General features: G+C 38.8%; 1 protein-coding gene across 1 annotated transcript; it reads left to right on the top strand.

The window, feature by feature from the left end:
* The first annotated feature begins 911 nt into the window (after positions 1 to 911).
* LOC5563637 (protein toll) lies at positions 912 to 18139 on the top strand. Its single transcript, XM_021853296.1, has 3 exons — positions 912 to 1994; positions 16145 to 17591; positions 17647 to 18139. The coding sequence occupies exons 1-3, from the start codon at positions 922 to 924 to the stop codon at positions 17989 to 17991; spliced, it is 2865 nt and encodes a 954-aa protein (XP_021708988.1). The 5' UTR covers positions 912 to 921; the 3' UTR covers positions 17992 to 18139.
* The last annotated feature ends 388 nt before the right edge of the window (positions 18140 to 18527 follow it).

Here is an 18527-nt window from a genome sequence, read left to right as displayed (position 1 = left end):
CCTTCCAAGTGGTCTCGGACATAAAAGAAATTTAATATTTGTATCAGCCTTACATGGATGTGCTCATCGAACACAGAAACAGGCTCTGTCTCCGTGAGGTCGAAAGGCCAAGAAGAAGAACTCAATCTCTGGAATTCCGCTGTAAATTTCTATCCCCACATTCGATTTATGCCGTTCGTTGATAATTTCTACATATTTATAGACGACGGAAGTTGACCAGCCCCCAGCAGAAACCGGTGTGATAATTTTCTATCAATTGATAATCATCTGACCGATGACCGTTTTAAACGTGTGCTATTCTATCCAGATGGACTCATCAAATTGCATATAGAATTCCTACTGCATGGGAAACCGGTTCACTATGCGTTAGAAGCGACAATCTGCCGAGGCATCACCAATCAGATTACACGATCTTGAGTAGTAAGGGGTCTTTTTTAGCGCAGGCGGTCGAGCAGCAGCTATGAAGTGATGCCACGTTGGGTTCTAATCCTGGTCATGACCAAAGATAGAAGCTATCATTGAATATCTGATGAAGTGTTCATGGAACTAATGACCGAGGGTAGTCTTTTTCGCTTACGGACGTTAAGCATAATGGACGTTAGCATCTTAAATGTGGCATATTAAAATAGGCATTAAGTTCTTATCATACAAAACGTCCGTATGTGATATGTCCCACATCCCTACCGATCATAGTATCGAAGAACCTCAACTAAGGAATGGTTCCAGTAGGGATGCAATTAGAAACAGCATGTTCTGTAAACGTCGACTTTAATTGAAAGCCGGCAGCAAATACCTACATATTCTTAGACCCGACGCCGACAGACAACGCTCGGAATCAGCTGTCCAGATTAACAATCTGTGTGTGCAATATTTCTGAAATGTTCGCTGTCTGCTATCAGTCGAAAGTTTGCTTCGTGAAGAATGAACGTAAATGTTCAACTGTCTGATCATATTGGTTTGCTCTTGCTATGGAATGCGTTACTCCTAAGAATTGTTATCTGTGCTAATGCAATGCTAACGATAAATGAAAATTCGACGTGTGCAGATGTAATGGATTACGAAAAGTGCAATTGTTCAATTGGGATTACTTCGTTGTTCGTAAAGTGTAATGTATCGGACTCAATTTTCGAAGGACGATTCACCAGAAACAAGTCAGCATCAATAGAATGTAGCGGAAAGCCGATGGAGAATGGAACGTTGAATATAGGAATGCGTAGCTCGGTACAACTGCGAAATTGTGAATACTTCTCCAAACCTAAGTCTCTGCGTCAGATGCTGGATATATTTGGCTCCAGCAATGAAAGAAGCATCGACATTAAGTTTGACAAATACACGATTATGGATCTGTCTGACAATTATTTTCAAGGTTTCCGAGATTTAACAACGCTTCGACTGGATTTTGGAATAGAAAATTTACCAACAAGTTTGTTTAAAGAGTTGACGATGCTCGAACGATTAACACTGACAGCGCAGCTCAAAAAACTTCCAAATGATCTACTTATAAATCAAAATCAACTCGTAGAGCTTATTTTGAAAAACAATCGCATCGAGGAAATTCCTTTCGATTTCTTTCGTCATCAAAACAACCTAATCCACTTGGATCTAAGCGCAAATCGATTGCAATCCATAGCTGAAATCACATTCGCAAACCTCACTTCGCTGATACACCTAGACATGAGTCATAACGCCATACAATCCGTACATGCGAATGCCTTCCACAACATGCAGAAGTTGAAATACCTCAGTTTGAAAAGCAATGAACTTACGCATGTTCCACCAACACTACTAAAAGGATTAACCCTGCTGGCTAATCTGGACCTTTCCGCCAACCAGTTGCGACTTCTCCCACCGGATCTACTTCGAAATCATACCCAGCTGTTCCGGTCAGATTTGTCCAAAAATGACATCGAAACACTGCCAGAAATGCTGTTCGAAACCAATGCCGCACTGCAGTATGTAAACATCAGCCACAACAGTTTGATAACACTGCCTAGGTGAGTAGTCGACGTATTAAAACTCATGGGAGAATATCCCGCAATCGGTTTTGTGGATTCTTATAGTAATAACAATGTTTAATCAAATTTACAGTTCATTTGATAAGGGTTCAAATTTGCTTCAAATTTAACATGTAGTTTTGGGTTAATTTCAAGGTTCTTAAATGGTAGCTACCTCAAGTAAATTATTTTCGTTGATCTAAAAAAAATCGTGAGAAATTCCTGTAATATTTTTTGTAGAAAAACTTGAAAAAATCTTGAAAAAGTACACAGAGAAATTCCTAGAGGATTTCCTCATCAATCTTTGTATGAATACTTTAAGAAATATCCGTGGGAACGTTGAAGAGAACCACTCAAGAAGCCCTGCGATATTCACAATACCTGAAGGAATCCCTATTGCAAAAAGCCCAGGATAAATACTTGTAGGAATGCACGGAGAATTTTTTGAGACATGCCTGCAACCATAACATAACTATTTTGGTATCCTAGGAAAGAATGAGGAACTAAAGATGGAAATCCTAGAGATTTTCTCGAGTAATTTTTTGAGGAGTTCTGGAGGAATCACAGATAGAATCTTTGGAATAATTTTCAAAGGAGTATCATGAAGAATTGGTGAAGTTACCAAACCTCATTTTATGTAACCTTTTTTTAAGTAGAATTCATTCTTATTAATATTACTTAATTTGAATGTATATGCTTTTCAGGCGACTCAGCTTCAGTTTAGTACAGTGTTTCCCAACCAGTAGTCCGCGGGCCCTTGAGGGCAGTGGCGACTTCCCAAAGGGTCAACGGTTTTTTATAGTTTTCCTTGATTTATGGAACGAAGCCATATGATATTTGAAGTTTTGATTTATGGATGTCTTATTTCGCTTGTTTTCTGGAATGAATTAATAGTTAATTAAAGTTTGACATTGTATGTCGCTTTTTAAATCGTATTTCTTAAAAAATATACGAATGCACGGATGAAGAATGCCGGAGGGAAACTTAGAATAAATAACTATAAGAATCCTTGAATGCGTTCCTGGATTATTTTCTGTAGACATCCCAAGAAAAAAAATGAGACATTCATGCAATAATTTTAAAATGAAATATCAATTTAAATCCCCAGAGGATTCTCAGGGAAAAAAAATCGAAGCATTCTTGAAGGAATTGGAACTGGAACTGTGGAGAATTTTCGCATTAATTTTAAACCCATGTCATAACCCACGTGAATATCTCGGGCTACAGAAATTTTATCTTATTCAAATAAACACTATTTGGAACAACACATTAATGAGAGTATGTTGTGAAAAAATCAAGTTTATAAAACCAATTTAGCCTCATGATGTTAGTTTTACATCTTTTCATAACCACTGTGCCATTTCAAAAGAAAATAATTTCAAAAAGTATTAGTTTTGGAGCTTCTCAAATACGGCCACCGAATGAACATCGCATGTAATTCTACTTGTAATGAAATTTTCTTTATTTTCTATTAATATTACCTACTTACAAAGCAACCCTAATCGATAATTTAAAAAATAATTTTAAGTTTACCGTAATAAGGGGATGCTTTATAACAAGGTTCAAAACATGCTTAACTCCCTATTACTCAATTCGAATAACTACTATGGTTATTTTTGTCTCCATTCAATACAATATTTCTATTACCCTTATATTACGGCGAATATGTGTAATATTAAACTAGATCAGCACTAAATAACGGTAAAATATTGATGTAGATATGTAAAACGGTACTTAATAAGCCGAAAAACATATTGAATGTTAAATATTTTGAGAAAAAATCACTTTTGGGGGCAAAATGTCAGTTATTCCCCTACTATATTACAAACTACTACTGGTGCATCATTTTGGTTTATTATTATGATTTTGTTGATGATATTTATGTTTTATAAATTTCACTCCAACAATTTTTGTTTACCAATTAGGGGCACACTTGCCCCAATAAGTATATATTTCAACCAAACTGGATTTCGTATGTAAACTACTGTTTCACGATGTACAGTACGTTAGAAAAATTTAGTAATAATTTAACTTTCACCATGCTATTTAGAAACACCGAAATCTTATGAAAATCCACTCAAATTTGGTTGTCTTTGCACAAGTCGATGTAAATACGTGAAAAATAGGGCAATTTTCATCATATTTTGATCATTTTATTGTGAACTATAAGGGAACATATTGTTGAGCTCAAAGAGAACATATATATTGTAGTTTTTATAAAAAGCAGGGGTGGCACACTTGTCCCAAAGTCCGCTTATGATTTTCAGATTTCATCAAGAAAACTTATTACCTGGCATTGTATAGCACATATTTTTTTTTATTAACTGACGTAAAACAAAATGGCCGCCAAATACATTTTTTTATGGATAATGTTGATCACCAATCATTTATATCGCAATGGATTCTCAAACTAGAAGAGTTTTATAAATACTTGTGAATAAATGACGCAAAAATATCGAGAAACAAAAAAGATATAGCGAATTTTTATATTTTTTGCGGAAAAAAATGAAGCTGCTGGTAGAGGGGTTAATGTTAAACATTGCACTTGCACTTACACAAGGAACAAATCGGATGAATGTTTGGGATTAATAGACACCCTCAATGTATAAGTGCATGTGATCTTCTATTTTTATGCAGCAATAGCGTCTGACACATCAGAATGCAGACCAATATAATCCTGCAGACCGGATATAACCCTGCATCTGCGCTTTTTCATATAGGGTTAAGGTAATTTAATGACAGAGAGGATTGCTTCTGATTAGCAGAATGTCTATGTAACAGGCGTAAAGGGAGGCGTGCTATTATGATGAAAGAATGGAAGCGTAGCGAAACGGTTTCTTGTCCGTCCCTGGTTCTAGCGATGGCTATGAATGAAAAGTCTAAGAGTGGAAGATAAAAGCAAGTGAAAGATACAACATCAAAGTACGAGGAAAGGGACGGGTCTCGGATTTAACTCATGACCATCTGCTTATGAGGTGGTAGACATTATACCACCAATCCTGCCTTGTCTAATTGTATCAGCATTGATTATTCTGAATTCTGGTCACCCTAATATTGTGACATGAAAGCTTAATGCTCTAAAACATGATACTGCATGATCATTGCGTTCGCTATAATATTCCATTGTGTACCATTCATATTCATATGTGTTATTCATATCTATTCTTCAAATGGTTTCACTCTGAATGCTTCTACGAAGATGTTGAAATAATGACAATCTTCCTTTTGTTATGGAAGTTACAACCTGTAATAAAAATCTGGTCAAGAATTTTCAACATTTCGTTTGTATTTACAGTCAAGTTAGCAAGCCAAGGATAAGTTACTTCAGAAGCTTTCATAAAATAGAAAATTGTAGTACCTATCAACGGCATTATCGTTCCTTGGAAATCCAATAAACGGAGAGTATCTATTACCTAGGTTTCAATATAAACCATTTTAACATGTAGACCATCTGCGAAAATATATTCAAATTTGCAAAAAAAAAGATGTAACTGTGATCAGATGAGGATGACTCACATATTTCTGAAACACACCAATTCTGATTACGATTAGAAATTAAAAACCTGATTCTTCTAAAGCGAAGTGATGTGTCTAACCGAGTGACTGCCAGAATTGGTCGTCGCTCTTCTTCTTTTAAGCATAATTGATCTAAGCTATCCTAAACTTATCAACTACATATTTTTGAAGGATTCTGAACGCCAAAGACAAAAAAACATAGAGTACACTGTTTAAGAAACGTAATGTAAATGTTTTTTTTTTCTTCAATTTTCTAATACTTTTCAAAAGGCAGGTCCGTAATCCATCACAGATAATGTAGGAGTTCTGCTTTGATTCTTTGCAGTTCACTAAGTCCACTAAAAATATATATAGGAGTCTCTTCAAGACTTTTTCCAAAGATCGGTTTGTGCGCACCAAGTTCTAAAAGCTCTTTTGAATATTTTGAGAAACTTGCTATTTGAGATTAAGGATCCAATTTACGGTTTCGTTGGAGAATAAAAGTGATGAAAATTTTGCCAGGAATCTTCTCAGAAGAATCTTTGAGAACAATGTTAATCATCACTACTACAGATAACAGTTGAAAACCGTATAAAACAATCCTGCTGGTTGATTCGAGAGAGTTCCGCCAATTGAATTGCATACTTTTTCAATTCGCAAAAAGTTTTGCTAAAAAACCTACAAGGAATTTTGCCAAAATTTACAAAGGACTAAGCTTGAAATATGACAGGAATTTCCCGCGTATACCTCTAGGATCGATTCCATGGGTTCAAGTCCCACCACAAATACACGTTATGTTGGCTATTATATATCTGCCGATGTTGAAAACATTTCCTTGGAAATCAAGGAAAGATGTTTAGTTTTATTTTCCAAATCTAATTCTAAATCCAATAAAAGAAGGCTACAAATCTATTTTTGATAGAATGACCTAGCATTTTTTATCATTATTCACGTATTTAAAACACAAATAAAATTTGTTATATTTTTAAACTATTACATTTTTTCAAAAAGTATGAACTACGCTTATTATGATTTTTTTTCTAAAACAAACGAAGTAAGAGCACAGACAAACAGACGTCAGACACTCTCGCCATTGTCCATCGACCATCTTTTAACAGTCGATTCAAATATGTGGTAGGAGGTCAATCTACCACCAGCAGCGATCGCATCGTTTTTATTCGCGTATGACATCTATACACTTCCGCAGATTGCACGCCGCTAACTTGTTACGGAGTTATATTTGACAGATTAACAATCTTTCGCTCTATTATGCAATAATGGTTGAAAAATCTCTGGAATCTGATACCTATCGTAATTATTTATTTTTTTAATTATTTTCACTTACCCAATTTACCCACTTGCCCCGCGGTACCTTATCGTAATATTTGGCAACCTTTTTTTAGAGAAGTTTCATGATTTGGCGATGAAAATTGTTTCTAACGCTTTGAGTATAGTGTTTCTTGAATTATCAGCACTTTCTGTTGTTCTATGATAATTGCAAACCTTGAATACTTATAGCTACCTAAAGAGAAAACACAAATTCAATCACTAATGAGAAACTTTTCACTTGCCCCACGTGAGCAGAAAATTGACGATGTTTCAATTTAGTTATTTTTTGGTCTATGTCGAATTAATTCTAAAACTGTTTTTATTGCAGTTTAATACTGTCAGAAGGGACAACTTAGAAGTGGTACAGAAAATTATTTACCGCAATTTTTTTCCGATGAAAATATTAAAATAAGATTGCACGCCGCCAACTTGGTACGGAGTAGTAATTGATTGGTTAACAATCTTTCGCTCTAATATGCAATAATGGTTGAACAATCTCAGAAATCTCTTACCTATCGTGATGTTCTTAATGGCCTCAAAGTTTTACGCATGAGTTTAAAATGTTAATTCACATATTCAGTAAGATATACAAATTATTTTCACTTACCCCATTTACCCACTTGCCCCGCGGTACCTTACAACTAAAACGACATGATATTGCAATTTATGTTTTGCTATGCATTAACTCGGAAAAAGTAGCGTAGGAAGGTCTCAATACTGTAGTTTTGTGCCAGGTGCTGCAATTTCGGTGGGAGGATGACTTCCGGTTTGCAGGCGCCCGGACTTACTACTATGCTACGCTTGCTCTATGGACTTATGCACGAGTTCACTAATTTGACGTTTGAGCGGTGCCGAATTCACTGGTTTCCATGGTCACATAAATAACACGGCACCGCTAAAACGTCAAATAGTGAACCCGTGCATAGGTCCATTCCGTAGCTGTCAGTTTTCGCAACATATCACCTCTCCAATATAATACACCGTGACTCGGTCTAGTCCACGATGGATGATCTAGCCTACTCCGATAGCGGCCCAAAGCTCTCTGGTCTTCACACAATCTCGTTTGCTTGCAGCAACGACATAATCTGCGTTATCACTCTGTATGAATATAACATGCTCCAGTTCCTCCTCGATATTTGGAAGAATGGGGAAGCTCTGTGTATCCGAATCTGCGCAGATATTTTTGGAAACATCCATGGCCTGACACAAACTGTGTCAGGTAGAAGGTTTTCTAATCGTCAACACTTTCTCCGTGTTATGTATTCCACTTGTGCTGCCACTTAGCCATTGCATCCAATCTAATAATATTCCTCAAATTTCTTGTATACTTTCGCTAGTAGCATGCTATGTCCTAAGCCACATTGATGCAGGTGGAGATCATTGCGACGATATAGTGTAGTAGACGCTCGCCACCCGTATAGCCATGAGCCGGAAGATACCTGCTAGCTTCTCTCGATTGCGCTTGTTTCTCAACGCTGCAACCCGCGCTGGAACTCCGTATCTCAATACGGACGATGATACGGTCTCCAAAAGACGCCTCGTACTGCTTCTTGGTCCTCCAATGTTGGGCATGATTCTAATAATAGTGTTAGCTGCATTTGCTGCCATAGCCTGTCGTTGACCATTACCTCAAGGTGCTTCAAAGAGCACTTCGATGAGATTACGTGTTCTCCGACGTTGAACTCTAACTGCTGGACTGCCTTGCAATTACTGAAACCTGCGCCACCTCTGTTTTATGATGAGCCAACTGCAGCTTGACTTCGGTCATACACGATTTAATGATGTCTAACGATTCCGTTGTCAGCATCTTCACCTCTTCCAAAGTATAGCCAGTTATCGCAAGAACGACGTCATCTGCGAACCCGCCATTCTCGACTCCATTCGGCAGTGTCAATGTTAGCGCACTATCGTACATCATATTCCACAGAAATACCATAAAGTGGTTCCGGGGAGATAAGGGTCTGAGGCCAAGGGTAATGTCTCTACATGCTGTACACTTCTTGAACAATTCAGCGAGAATTGTTCACCTACAGTGCATAAACTGCTTTTAGTGCTTTTAGTCCCCTCACTCCCTGAGTTACCTTCTCAGGAGTCTGATTGCAGATTTCCACCTAGTCAAAAAAAAAAACCGTTTTGGGGCAACACTTTGGCCGTTACTTTGGTTGACATCCGTCCCTGATTTGATAAGGAAGGGAGGAACATCGTCTGCCATTCAAATTGTGTAAATCATACTACTTTCGGCTGATTCGGTTCATTTCATTTTAACTTTCGAGCTAGTAAGAGCTCCTCGTGGAAGTTGCAGCATCGGTACAGTTAAGATACAATCCCGTTAGACACCACTACAAGAAGCCTCATGATCGGCTGATCTGAAAAGCTGCCAATCTTCGGGTATGTGCAATTGCTCAAGACTGAGCTACGTTTCCAGATTTCGACTTAATCTTTGTTGTTGTCATATAGTCTATTTCCCAGATCAGAAATTGAAGAAATAGACTAAGGTACCGTCCACAAATTACGTAACGCTCTTGAGGGAAGGGGGTGGGGGAAGCGGCTCATACAAAAATTTAAAAATTTTCACACAAAAACCGTTACGGAGGGGAGAGAGGGGGTCAAAAATTATCAATTTTAGCGTTACATAATACAGGTATGTTCCGTTTTTATCAACACGATCGGCGATTTTCAGTTGACAAAAACGGAACCGTGACAAAAAACGGAATAATTTTTTTAGACAAAATATTTTACATTTTTAAGACAAAATTGTAGTTTTGTCAGGATAATACAAATTTTCATCATATAAATGCACAGTATTTAGGAGCTGTGATAAGCATTTAGAATGTTAATTCTTATAGGTTCGTAATGAAAGTTGATTGCAAACTCCTATCAATCAATACTATTTTGTAATAAATCATTAATAGTTATAGTTCTCTTGATTAGAATTTCAATAAATGTAATATAGAATATTAAAACGATAATCACATAAATGTCCTTTGCATCATAAGGTACGTCATATTTGTTCAAATAACTACAAGGAAGTGGGGCAAGTTGATTCTTTTTTTTTTCAAGAAAGATTAAACAACACTTTTTTATTAAATTTAGGGGAGGGATTATTAGAGTTTGTTTAAAACTACTCATCGAACTTTAACACTTCTCTTTTTTTTTTTTTCAAAAAACAAAATACTAAAAACACTAAAAAGGCGAGTAAATACCTTTCATCTCTAATATGTGTTGCTTATCTTGACAGATAGGCCTATTTCGTCTGCGACTTACAGACTTCTTCAGTGTCGAGTGCCTACTCCCCCCTCCCCCTAGAGCGTTACGTAATTTGTGGATGCCGCCTAAGACTCCTAATTAACCTTTAAGTTTCCATGTGGGGATGGGGTTCATGTCTGCTCAAAGATCAAGATTCCAGCTAATGTGGGATGGCAACAAAATTTTCTACAGATTGCTTAGTTTTGCTGGACCTCTTGTCCTACCCCTTGGAATAGGATCTAATCAATTGCTGTTTGCTATAATTTGTGCAATGCTTTCGAGTTTGAGAGACAGAAGATAATATGACAAGATCGACAGTCTTATCAAAAATAAAATAAACTCGATCATGTCTCTTGACGTTGCCCAAACATTATTGAGTTCATTCCCAAGTGCATCCCTTATCAAAAAGAACTGAACATATATGGGATCGACCATTAATCATGTAAGCGGTTATGGGGGAGGCGGGGGATTTGAGATATCTCTTAAGATATGCCATACAAATGGCACTTATGCCATATAAATTATTTTTTATTTTCATACAAAAAAAAAAGCATACCATAGGGGGAGAGGGGTATATATGTCTATCAAATTTACATATAAAATTATTTTATGTCATGTTATATAAAAAAGGAGAGGTCTCTGCAACTCTCGTAAGTACGTATTCAACTAATCACGAATTCCAGTTGTTGCTAGGACGTGGCCAGAGCAACTCTCGATTGTTGAAGGATGGGCCAATCTTGTCCATCAGACCATGCTAAGTTTGAAAACTCCAATTGATTAGTGCATATGAAGGAGTCAAACCTTATTGAATCGTATATGACTTGACACCTACCATGTATCGTAGATGCTCAATATCAACATAATGTCGAAAATACAACTTTGATACTATTAAAAAGCATTTCAGTTGCTTCAAAATAAGTATTTAGTTTATATTCTAAACATTTTGAAAATTAAAAAAAAAAAACAATTTTTGTGTGGTGATAAAAACGGAATAATTTGTTGACGAAATCGGAACGTGACAAAATCGGAACGTGATAAAAACGGAACATACCTGTAAATGGATGCCGCCTAAATAGGAAATAAGCTATATGAAATTCATGTCTTGGCAAGGGATCTACAAGATAGCATCATGCTGGTATTGCATACCGACGGCACTGTAGCAGCGTCCTCGGAAACATCCTCAAATTATCGTATTATCGATTATTCGTAATAAATCAGATATTGTATGATGCTACGAGATGAATTAAGAGATTATAGCAAGCTTTTGGTAAATATATTAGGAAATATTGCACAAATAACTCTTTAGAACACATTTGTTGGCTCTGAAAAGGGCCGATTGAATTGTTGAATTCGAGTCACACGGACATATTGATTGGCGCACTGGTTGAAATCCTCCTCGCCCGATGAGGTTTGCGGTGGCGACTTTTTCGGGGTCTTCTTCATCACGGCGATCTTTGTTTGAAACTTGAAGCGGTTTTGCTCAGTAATTGCCTTCTTTTTCTCCTCCTTCTTCTCAGATGTCAGCCACAATCACAGTTTAGGACTGCGATGGCGGCCACAACCATCTCATTCTCCTGTGGATTGCTTCCTCTTCTTCTTCTTGGCTGCGGCAGCGGTGATGGCTTTGGCTTCTGACGGCATCTTCTCTCTCTCGTACGACAGTTTGATTTGAGCAAAGCGTGACACACGGGGGATCCTTTGCTATGCCTGTGCCTGAGAAGCACGCCTGGTAGAGCAAGCCGATCTCTTGCCTGCTGAGATGCGATCAGCAGAGAGTGAAAAGCAAATGACGTCAACTTTTCTCAAGCACCCCTATTTATAGATTTGCTTGAAATCAACGTTCTCTTTTAAAACAGATCTTCTTCTTTCTGGCGTTACATCCCCTGCTTCTCAGCTTAGTGTTCTTATGAGCATTTTTGCATTCGTATATCGTGTGGCAGGTACGAAGATACTCTATGCCCTGGGAGGTCGAGAAAATTTCCAACCCGAAAAGATCCTCGACCGGTGGGATTCGAACCCACGACCCTCAGCTTGGTCTTGCTGAATAGCTGCGCGTTTACCGCTACGGCTATCTGGGCTGTATTAAAACAGATATTATACTTTATTAATTTAGGTATGTGGGATTCAGTAAGTGAACGACATGAACCTTTGATGTCTTGTCCTTCGATTGAGGTGCTAAGCAAGGAATTTCGTTAATTCAGCAAAAAGTTATAAGCGTTCAAAATATTTCATGCCAACGTAACGCTCTGGGTTTCGAAATTCCAATTTCACTCCTGTATAGAGAATTATTATTTTAGTATCAAACTGAGCGGCATAATCAAATTGTAACAATTTTACAAGAGATACCAATATATGTATAGGAATTAAATTTTTAAATGCGTTGGATCGACTACTTCTCGGGCTACGAAAGAGCTGAGAGTAAAAAAAAAAAGATTGTATATTCGTGATCAAACGTCAACATCCCACCGCAAAATCGCTAGTGTTTGAAGGTGATGTTAACCTCCAAATTGCGAAATCATCACCTCCAAGTTAGTTCTAATACCCGCCGTTATATGAAATATGGTGGCGCGTCGATCATCGCAAGTTTCTCGTTAAACAGTCAATAAGAGACGATATTTGGTATTCGAGCACTTTTAGCCGATCGCAACGCCATGGGTGGCGAGAATTGGAAACACCCATTTTTAACGGATCGCGAAGCAGATCACATCGCTCCGTTCCTAAAAATAGGCAGTATAGCCAATGGATTGGAGAAAAAAATATTTGCTATTTTTAGATGTATGTTATTTTTAGATTGTATGTGTGTCCTTGGAACCCCGCGAGTTCGGGAAGGCCAAAATTTATTTTGTCAAATTATCGTTCTTTCTCGATTCGAACGGCATAGTGAACGGACGTAGTCCCGAAGTTAGTGGAAGTCAATAGTTAGAGTATTGAGTGTTAGCCAATCGTTAGTCAAAATGTGAGTTGTACCTGTGAATGTCTAGAAACCAGAATTTAATGCTAATTGTAATTTCCCTTAGAAATCGAGAATATCTAGTGGGTAAGATCGTGATTGTAGGCCCAAGTGAGTCAAGTCTTTAAAGCAAACCAAGTGAGTTGTGAATGTAAAAATCTCATTGTGTACCCTAATTGTTCCATGTTCGTTGTTAGATTGAAAAAGCAAGCTCGTTCATTCCATATCCTCTTGGAATATATTTAAGCGGAAATCGCTCGAGGTCAAGGTAATTGAAGTCAGAACAAAATTTGTTAACCAATAGGACCTAATTTGTGCTAATTTGTTCTCACTTGAAGGACCAATTATCCTTCAAGTGAAGGTGTTTCGTCCGGGTAGGTGTAGGAAGTTACGCACGCCGCATGACTTCTGGGCAGGTCCGAAGACCCGACCGCTTGTAGCTGGTCTCGTGGCGGGTTAGTGATCCAGCCCCAGCGCATCTACGGGCCATCGGAAGTTGTCACTACTTCCGGGGTGATAATCGGTCGCCAATTGCCGGTTCCACTCCATTGTTGGCCTCGAAGCGACACTCGCGAGTGGATTCAGCGGGCCCGCCATCATCAAGCAAAAACCATGTACACGTGTGGTTCTAGACGGCAAGCCATCGTAGCCGAGGCACGAATCACTGACAGCACATGAGCAACAGGTCGATAGTCATCGGCCAATCGCAGCGGAAAAACGAACAGGTCAGAATATCTCATTAGGCTAATTAACAAATTATAACTAGTACACCACCCCGACCCGTGTAACAAGCGGGAATATCCAATTCTAGAATAATGAATGGTTTAAATAGAGGGACAGTAGTACGGTAGCTACCGGTAGAAGAATTCAGTGACACTGAGAGTCGGTAAAGCAGAACACCGACAATAGGTTGTGCAAGTTTGACCCTTTTAATACCGAAATAAACATTTATGCAAAAAATTCACGACTGTCGAAAGAGGAGAGAAATTTTGATAATTTGAGTTCGTTGCGTAAATTAAATTTCACAGTGGTTCCCAATTGATTATCCCGTCTAAATTTAAGATTTGGAGCTAGTGGTGTGGAGCGAATCGTCGGTTCGGTTGTATTTTTTTTTTTTTTTTTTTGAAGAACTCGCCTTGAGAGTCTCGCCGGGTACACAAATCTCGCCTCTTCGCATGCAAGTGGAACTTGAAGCTTGCTTGGCGCTTAAGCGAAGGGGTTAATCCAACCGATTCGGGTTCGAATCTAGTCACCCGTTACAAAATGCAAACGCATTCAGTTTCCGGTGGTTAGTGCCTGTGCTTTTATTGTTCATAAGTCCCAAGGTGGAAATTTCCCCGAAGTCGTGTACGCCTATGACAAAAGCAAGGATCAGCAATTGACATATGTTGGTTTGTCGCTGGTTACTTCACTGTATGGACTATTTTTGACAAACTCTACCAATTCTTTCAAGTTCCATCACGTCAAAGGCAACAATTCTCCCAAGGCAGCGTCTATGAATGACGTTGCAGTTTTTGGCCAATTTTTGACACCCCCCATCGTAGCCTATTTCCCCATACCTAATACAAGGTTCGTAGCAAAATCGTAGACTTCCCCCTCCCCTTTAAAATGCAACGTCATTTATGGACGGTCCCCAAGATGGTTGACTTGAGGAACGAGCTGCAGCGCTTGGGCAATCATCAATTACGGATGTTTGGAGACGAACTGCGTGGCATACTGGATCATAGTGATCCTGCCTGCACATTGATGAGTATCAATGTACAGAGCCTAAATGCTCATGCAATGGATATTGCTACAGACCTAATTCTGACCAGTGTAGAATTCCTTGCACTGAGTGAGATTTGGCTAGACGATCTCCTCCGTCGACATTGCTGGCTCCAGCTGCATAACCAGTTCAAACACTCCAGCGTGAGAGCTGGAGGTGTGGCGATTTGCCAGAAGGATACGGCCTTCAACAAACTATGCAAAATACGAAAATGTTCATGACCCGTAATTTATTCAATTATGTAAAACAAGATACTCCTATTGTAGTCACCGGTTACTTTGATATTGACGTTTCCAAACAAGAAAATATTAAATTTGTCTATTTCATAAATTTGAAGTTGGCAAATCGTCCAAATGAAGCGGCTACATTAGGTGGTTCTTGTACGTTTTAATGTTTATTAAAAATATAAGTATAGAGTGCAGTCGATATTGTTCATACTTTTCGTACCATAGACCGATTATCACGATCAAAGCACCCGAGCTATCAAACATCTAATCTACTGGAGGAGTTTGGCGAACTATAGCTGGAGCCAGAATTGAAACCGGTCAAACAACCAAACAACACAAGAAAGCGACGACCAAACAAACAAACTCAATCATCTGGAACTGGATTATACCTGGAACACCAAACACTGGTTCTCGAAACGACAAATGGTCCTTTTCAGGACCACCAAAATGAGTTCAAAAAGAGATTTCTGAAAACATCTTCCGATCAATAACAACACAAAACTAGTATACTTACAAATTCATACACATGACAAATTATTAATAATCTTTCATTACACTCATACTCAAACTTCACTGTTGTTCAAACATCATAATCAAATCAAATCCTTTTTAAAGTATTCACTTTGAAATTTGAAATCCGAAACTCTGAAAAAGCTTCCAAACCAAATGACAGATCTCCCTTATTGAATACTCACAATCACAGCACCTATCATCTATCATCAAACATCCTATCACCTGCAAAAAGCTACACCGCACTGTTGTAAGAGTCTGACCCAGAATTCATCGAAGTTGTGTCCATAGTAGTTCTACGTCAACCCCGCGGTAATGTAACAGACATTACCCACCCCAATTTTTTCAGTGCTTAAGCACGCTTCTCATGAGTCCCACCGTACGATAATAAAAAAAAGCCATGAATAATGAAACACCTGAGAGGTGGGCTTTCATCACCGAAACAGACGGTCTAAGCCAATTGAAACAATCGCTACCAACTCTACAGCTACTTAGCTATCTACATTCATCAGGAAAAGAAGTTAACATTCATGGTTAACTTACTAACTTAAATGATTACTTAGTCATACTACTACTTTATAATTCGTTTGTTAAATAAACCCCATTAACGTCCCACAATTCATTCCAGTAAACTATTTCACACGTTGCAGAAGCTGATTTCGCTAGACCTGAGCAACAATCAACTGAGTTCGCTGGATCCGGACATATTTGAGCAGAGCCCGTACGTGATATTCCTGTACCTCCAAAACAACCATCTGTGGTTCGCTGGGTCCCTGTACCGCAACGAGCATGATCTGGAGGAGAGCTCATTTTCCCCCTTCTGGCCCATTAGAATGCAGCTTCGGGAACTCAACCTTCGAAACAACAGCATTGATCGTGTAGACATCGCTTGGATCGAGTCACCAGAGTTGAAAAAACTGGATCTCAGCTACAACAAGCTGTCCAAGTTCGACAATGATGACTTCAAATTTAGGTCCAACGAAATGGTCGTCGATCTGGAGTTCAACCAAATAGCTATGCTTTCGCTGATGGCAATGGACGCTACAAAAGGCAGCGATGGATTTAACCTGTTCAAACTGAACCACAATCCACTGAACTGTGACTGCCAGGTAACTTCGTTTGTTCAGTTTCTACAAATGACCGGGCACGTCTATCGAAGATGGAGGTTTACTGTTGATCATCTGCGATGCGTTGAACCAGATCTCAATCGGGGTATCAATGTGGTTAAAGTGAATGTTGCAAATCTGCTCTGCAAAATAGATGAACATTGCCCGGAACGATGTAGTTGCTTTGTGCGAAAAAGTAACGAATCCGTGCTGGTGAACTGCGAACAAAAGAATCTCACAAAACTGCCAAATCTGACAAACGTTAGTCTTAATTTCAACGACGTGGAGTTGTATCTGAAAAACAACAGTATAAAATCGTTTGATTTGCCAACTTCTTGTGGCTACGAGAAGGTGAAGAAATTCGATGCAAGCTACAATCAATTTCAAAACTTGTCTTCCGATCTGCTGTTGGGAGTGAAGATACTTGACATATCTAACAATAATCTCAGCAGTTTTATAGAACTGACCAACCTGCTTAACAATAGTCGTCAGCTGAGCAGTGTGAAGCTTTCGTCAAACCCATGGCAGTGTGACTGCCCATCGATAGACCACTTAAGAGTTATACAAACCACCTCCGATCGCATTGAAGACAGCAAGTATATGCGATGCTCAGATGGTCGTGATCTGAATCTTCTCACGGTTAGTGACGTTTGCCACGTGGATGTAATCACCACGATCATCATTTCGATGTGTCTCGTGATAATCCTGATATTACTGATCACTTTCGTCGCGTATGCATATCAGATTGAAATCAAGATTTGGTTGTTCACCAACAATCTATGCTTGCGACTAGTAACCGAGGAGGAAATCGATAAGGACAAACTTTACGACGCATTTGTATCCTACTGCCATCAGGATGAAGAGTTCGTCAGTTCAACGTTGGTGCCTCGATTGGAAACCGCTCCGATGAATTTGAAGGTTTGCTGGCATATGCGGGACTGGAATCCTGGGGAGGTGATCACTACTCAGGTAACAAATTTACTTTCAATTTGTTCCATCGAAATAACAGGATTTGATATTTCAGATCGTGCATTCCATCGAAAACTCCCGACGAACGATCGTAGTGCTGTCCAGAGATTTCCTCGAATCCAGTTGGGGCCAATTGGAGTTCCGGACGGCCCACGTAAGCTCCATGGCAGAGAAGCGAGTGCGCGTCATAATCATCATCTACGGAGATCTGGGCGATGAAGATCGGATCGATTCGGAGATGAAGGCATACCTTAAAACGAATACCTACATTAAGTGGGGGGATCCATGGTTTTGGCAAAAGCTACGATATGCCATGCCACATCCTGCACGAGTGAAAGGAGTTCGGTGGTACAGAGAGAGGAATAGGGTCGATATTGCACCTACCGTGGAAGTGAATTGATACTGTGGATCATGAGTGGTTAGATCCAAACTGCCAAAATAGAAAATATTTACAATATATGTCGTTATACTGGTCACCAGTGTTGACCAGACTCATTTCCCCGAAATTCGAATTGTGAAGCCATGAACTGTTATAACTGTGCGTTGTATTCCTGAGATGGAGGGGGAGGTGGTTGGGCTTGAGTGTTGCACATGGGATCCGACAGTTTCGATCTCGGTGGGCCGCAATTCAAGTTTCGGTGAAATGATTCATTTATTTCACCGAAACTGAATTGTGCTTCTGATCAAATGATTCGAAAATTGATCGATTTTGTGTGCAGTACTCAAGCTTAACCATCTGCTTTTCTATCTTAGGAGGATAGAGCATGGTTATTAGTAGTTTCGTGGCTTCGTAGTTCGGAAAATGTTATTTTCGGGAAATGAGTCTGAACAACACTGCCTGTCACATTTAAAAGTTTTTTGAACTTGTTAACCAATATCAACAATATACACAAATGAATTTCTGAATAAATCATGATAATTGTGGCAATAAGTTTT

Source organism: Aedes aegypti, chromosome 3, assembly GCF_002204515.2.
Source record: "Aedes aegypti strain LVP_AGWG chromosome 3, AaegL5.0 Primary Assembly, whole genome shotgun sequence".
Lineage (NCBI taxonomy): Eukaryota > Metazoa > Arthropoda > Insecta > Diptera > Culicidae > Aedes > Aedes aegypti.
This window is presented reverse-complemented; position numbering and strand designations above follow the sequence as displayed.

Coding starts and splice junctions, on each gene's coding strand:
- LOC5563637 (XM_021853296.1), top strand. CDS start 922: ATGAACGTAAATGTTCAACTGTCTGATCATATTGGTTTGCTCTTGCTA. Junction 1,995..16,144: donor AGTTTGATAACACTGCCTAG/GTGAGTAGTCGA, acceptor AATTCATTCCAG/TAAACTATTTCACACGTTGC. Junction 17,592..17,646: donor GGGAGGTGATCACTACTCAG/GTAACAAATTTA, acceptor TTGATATTTCAG/ATCGTGCATTCCATCGAAAA.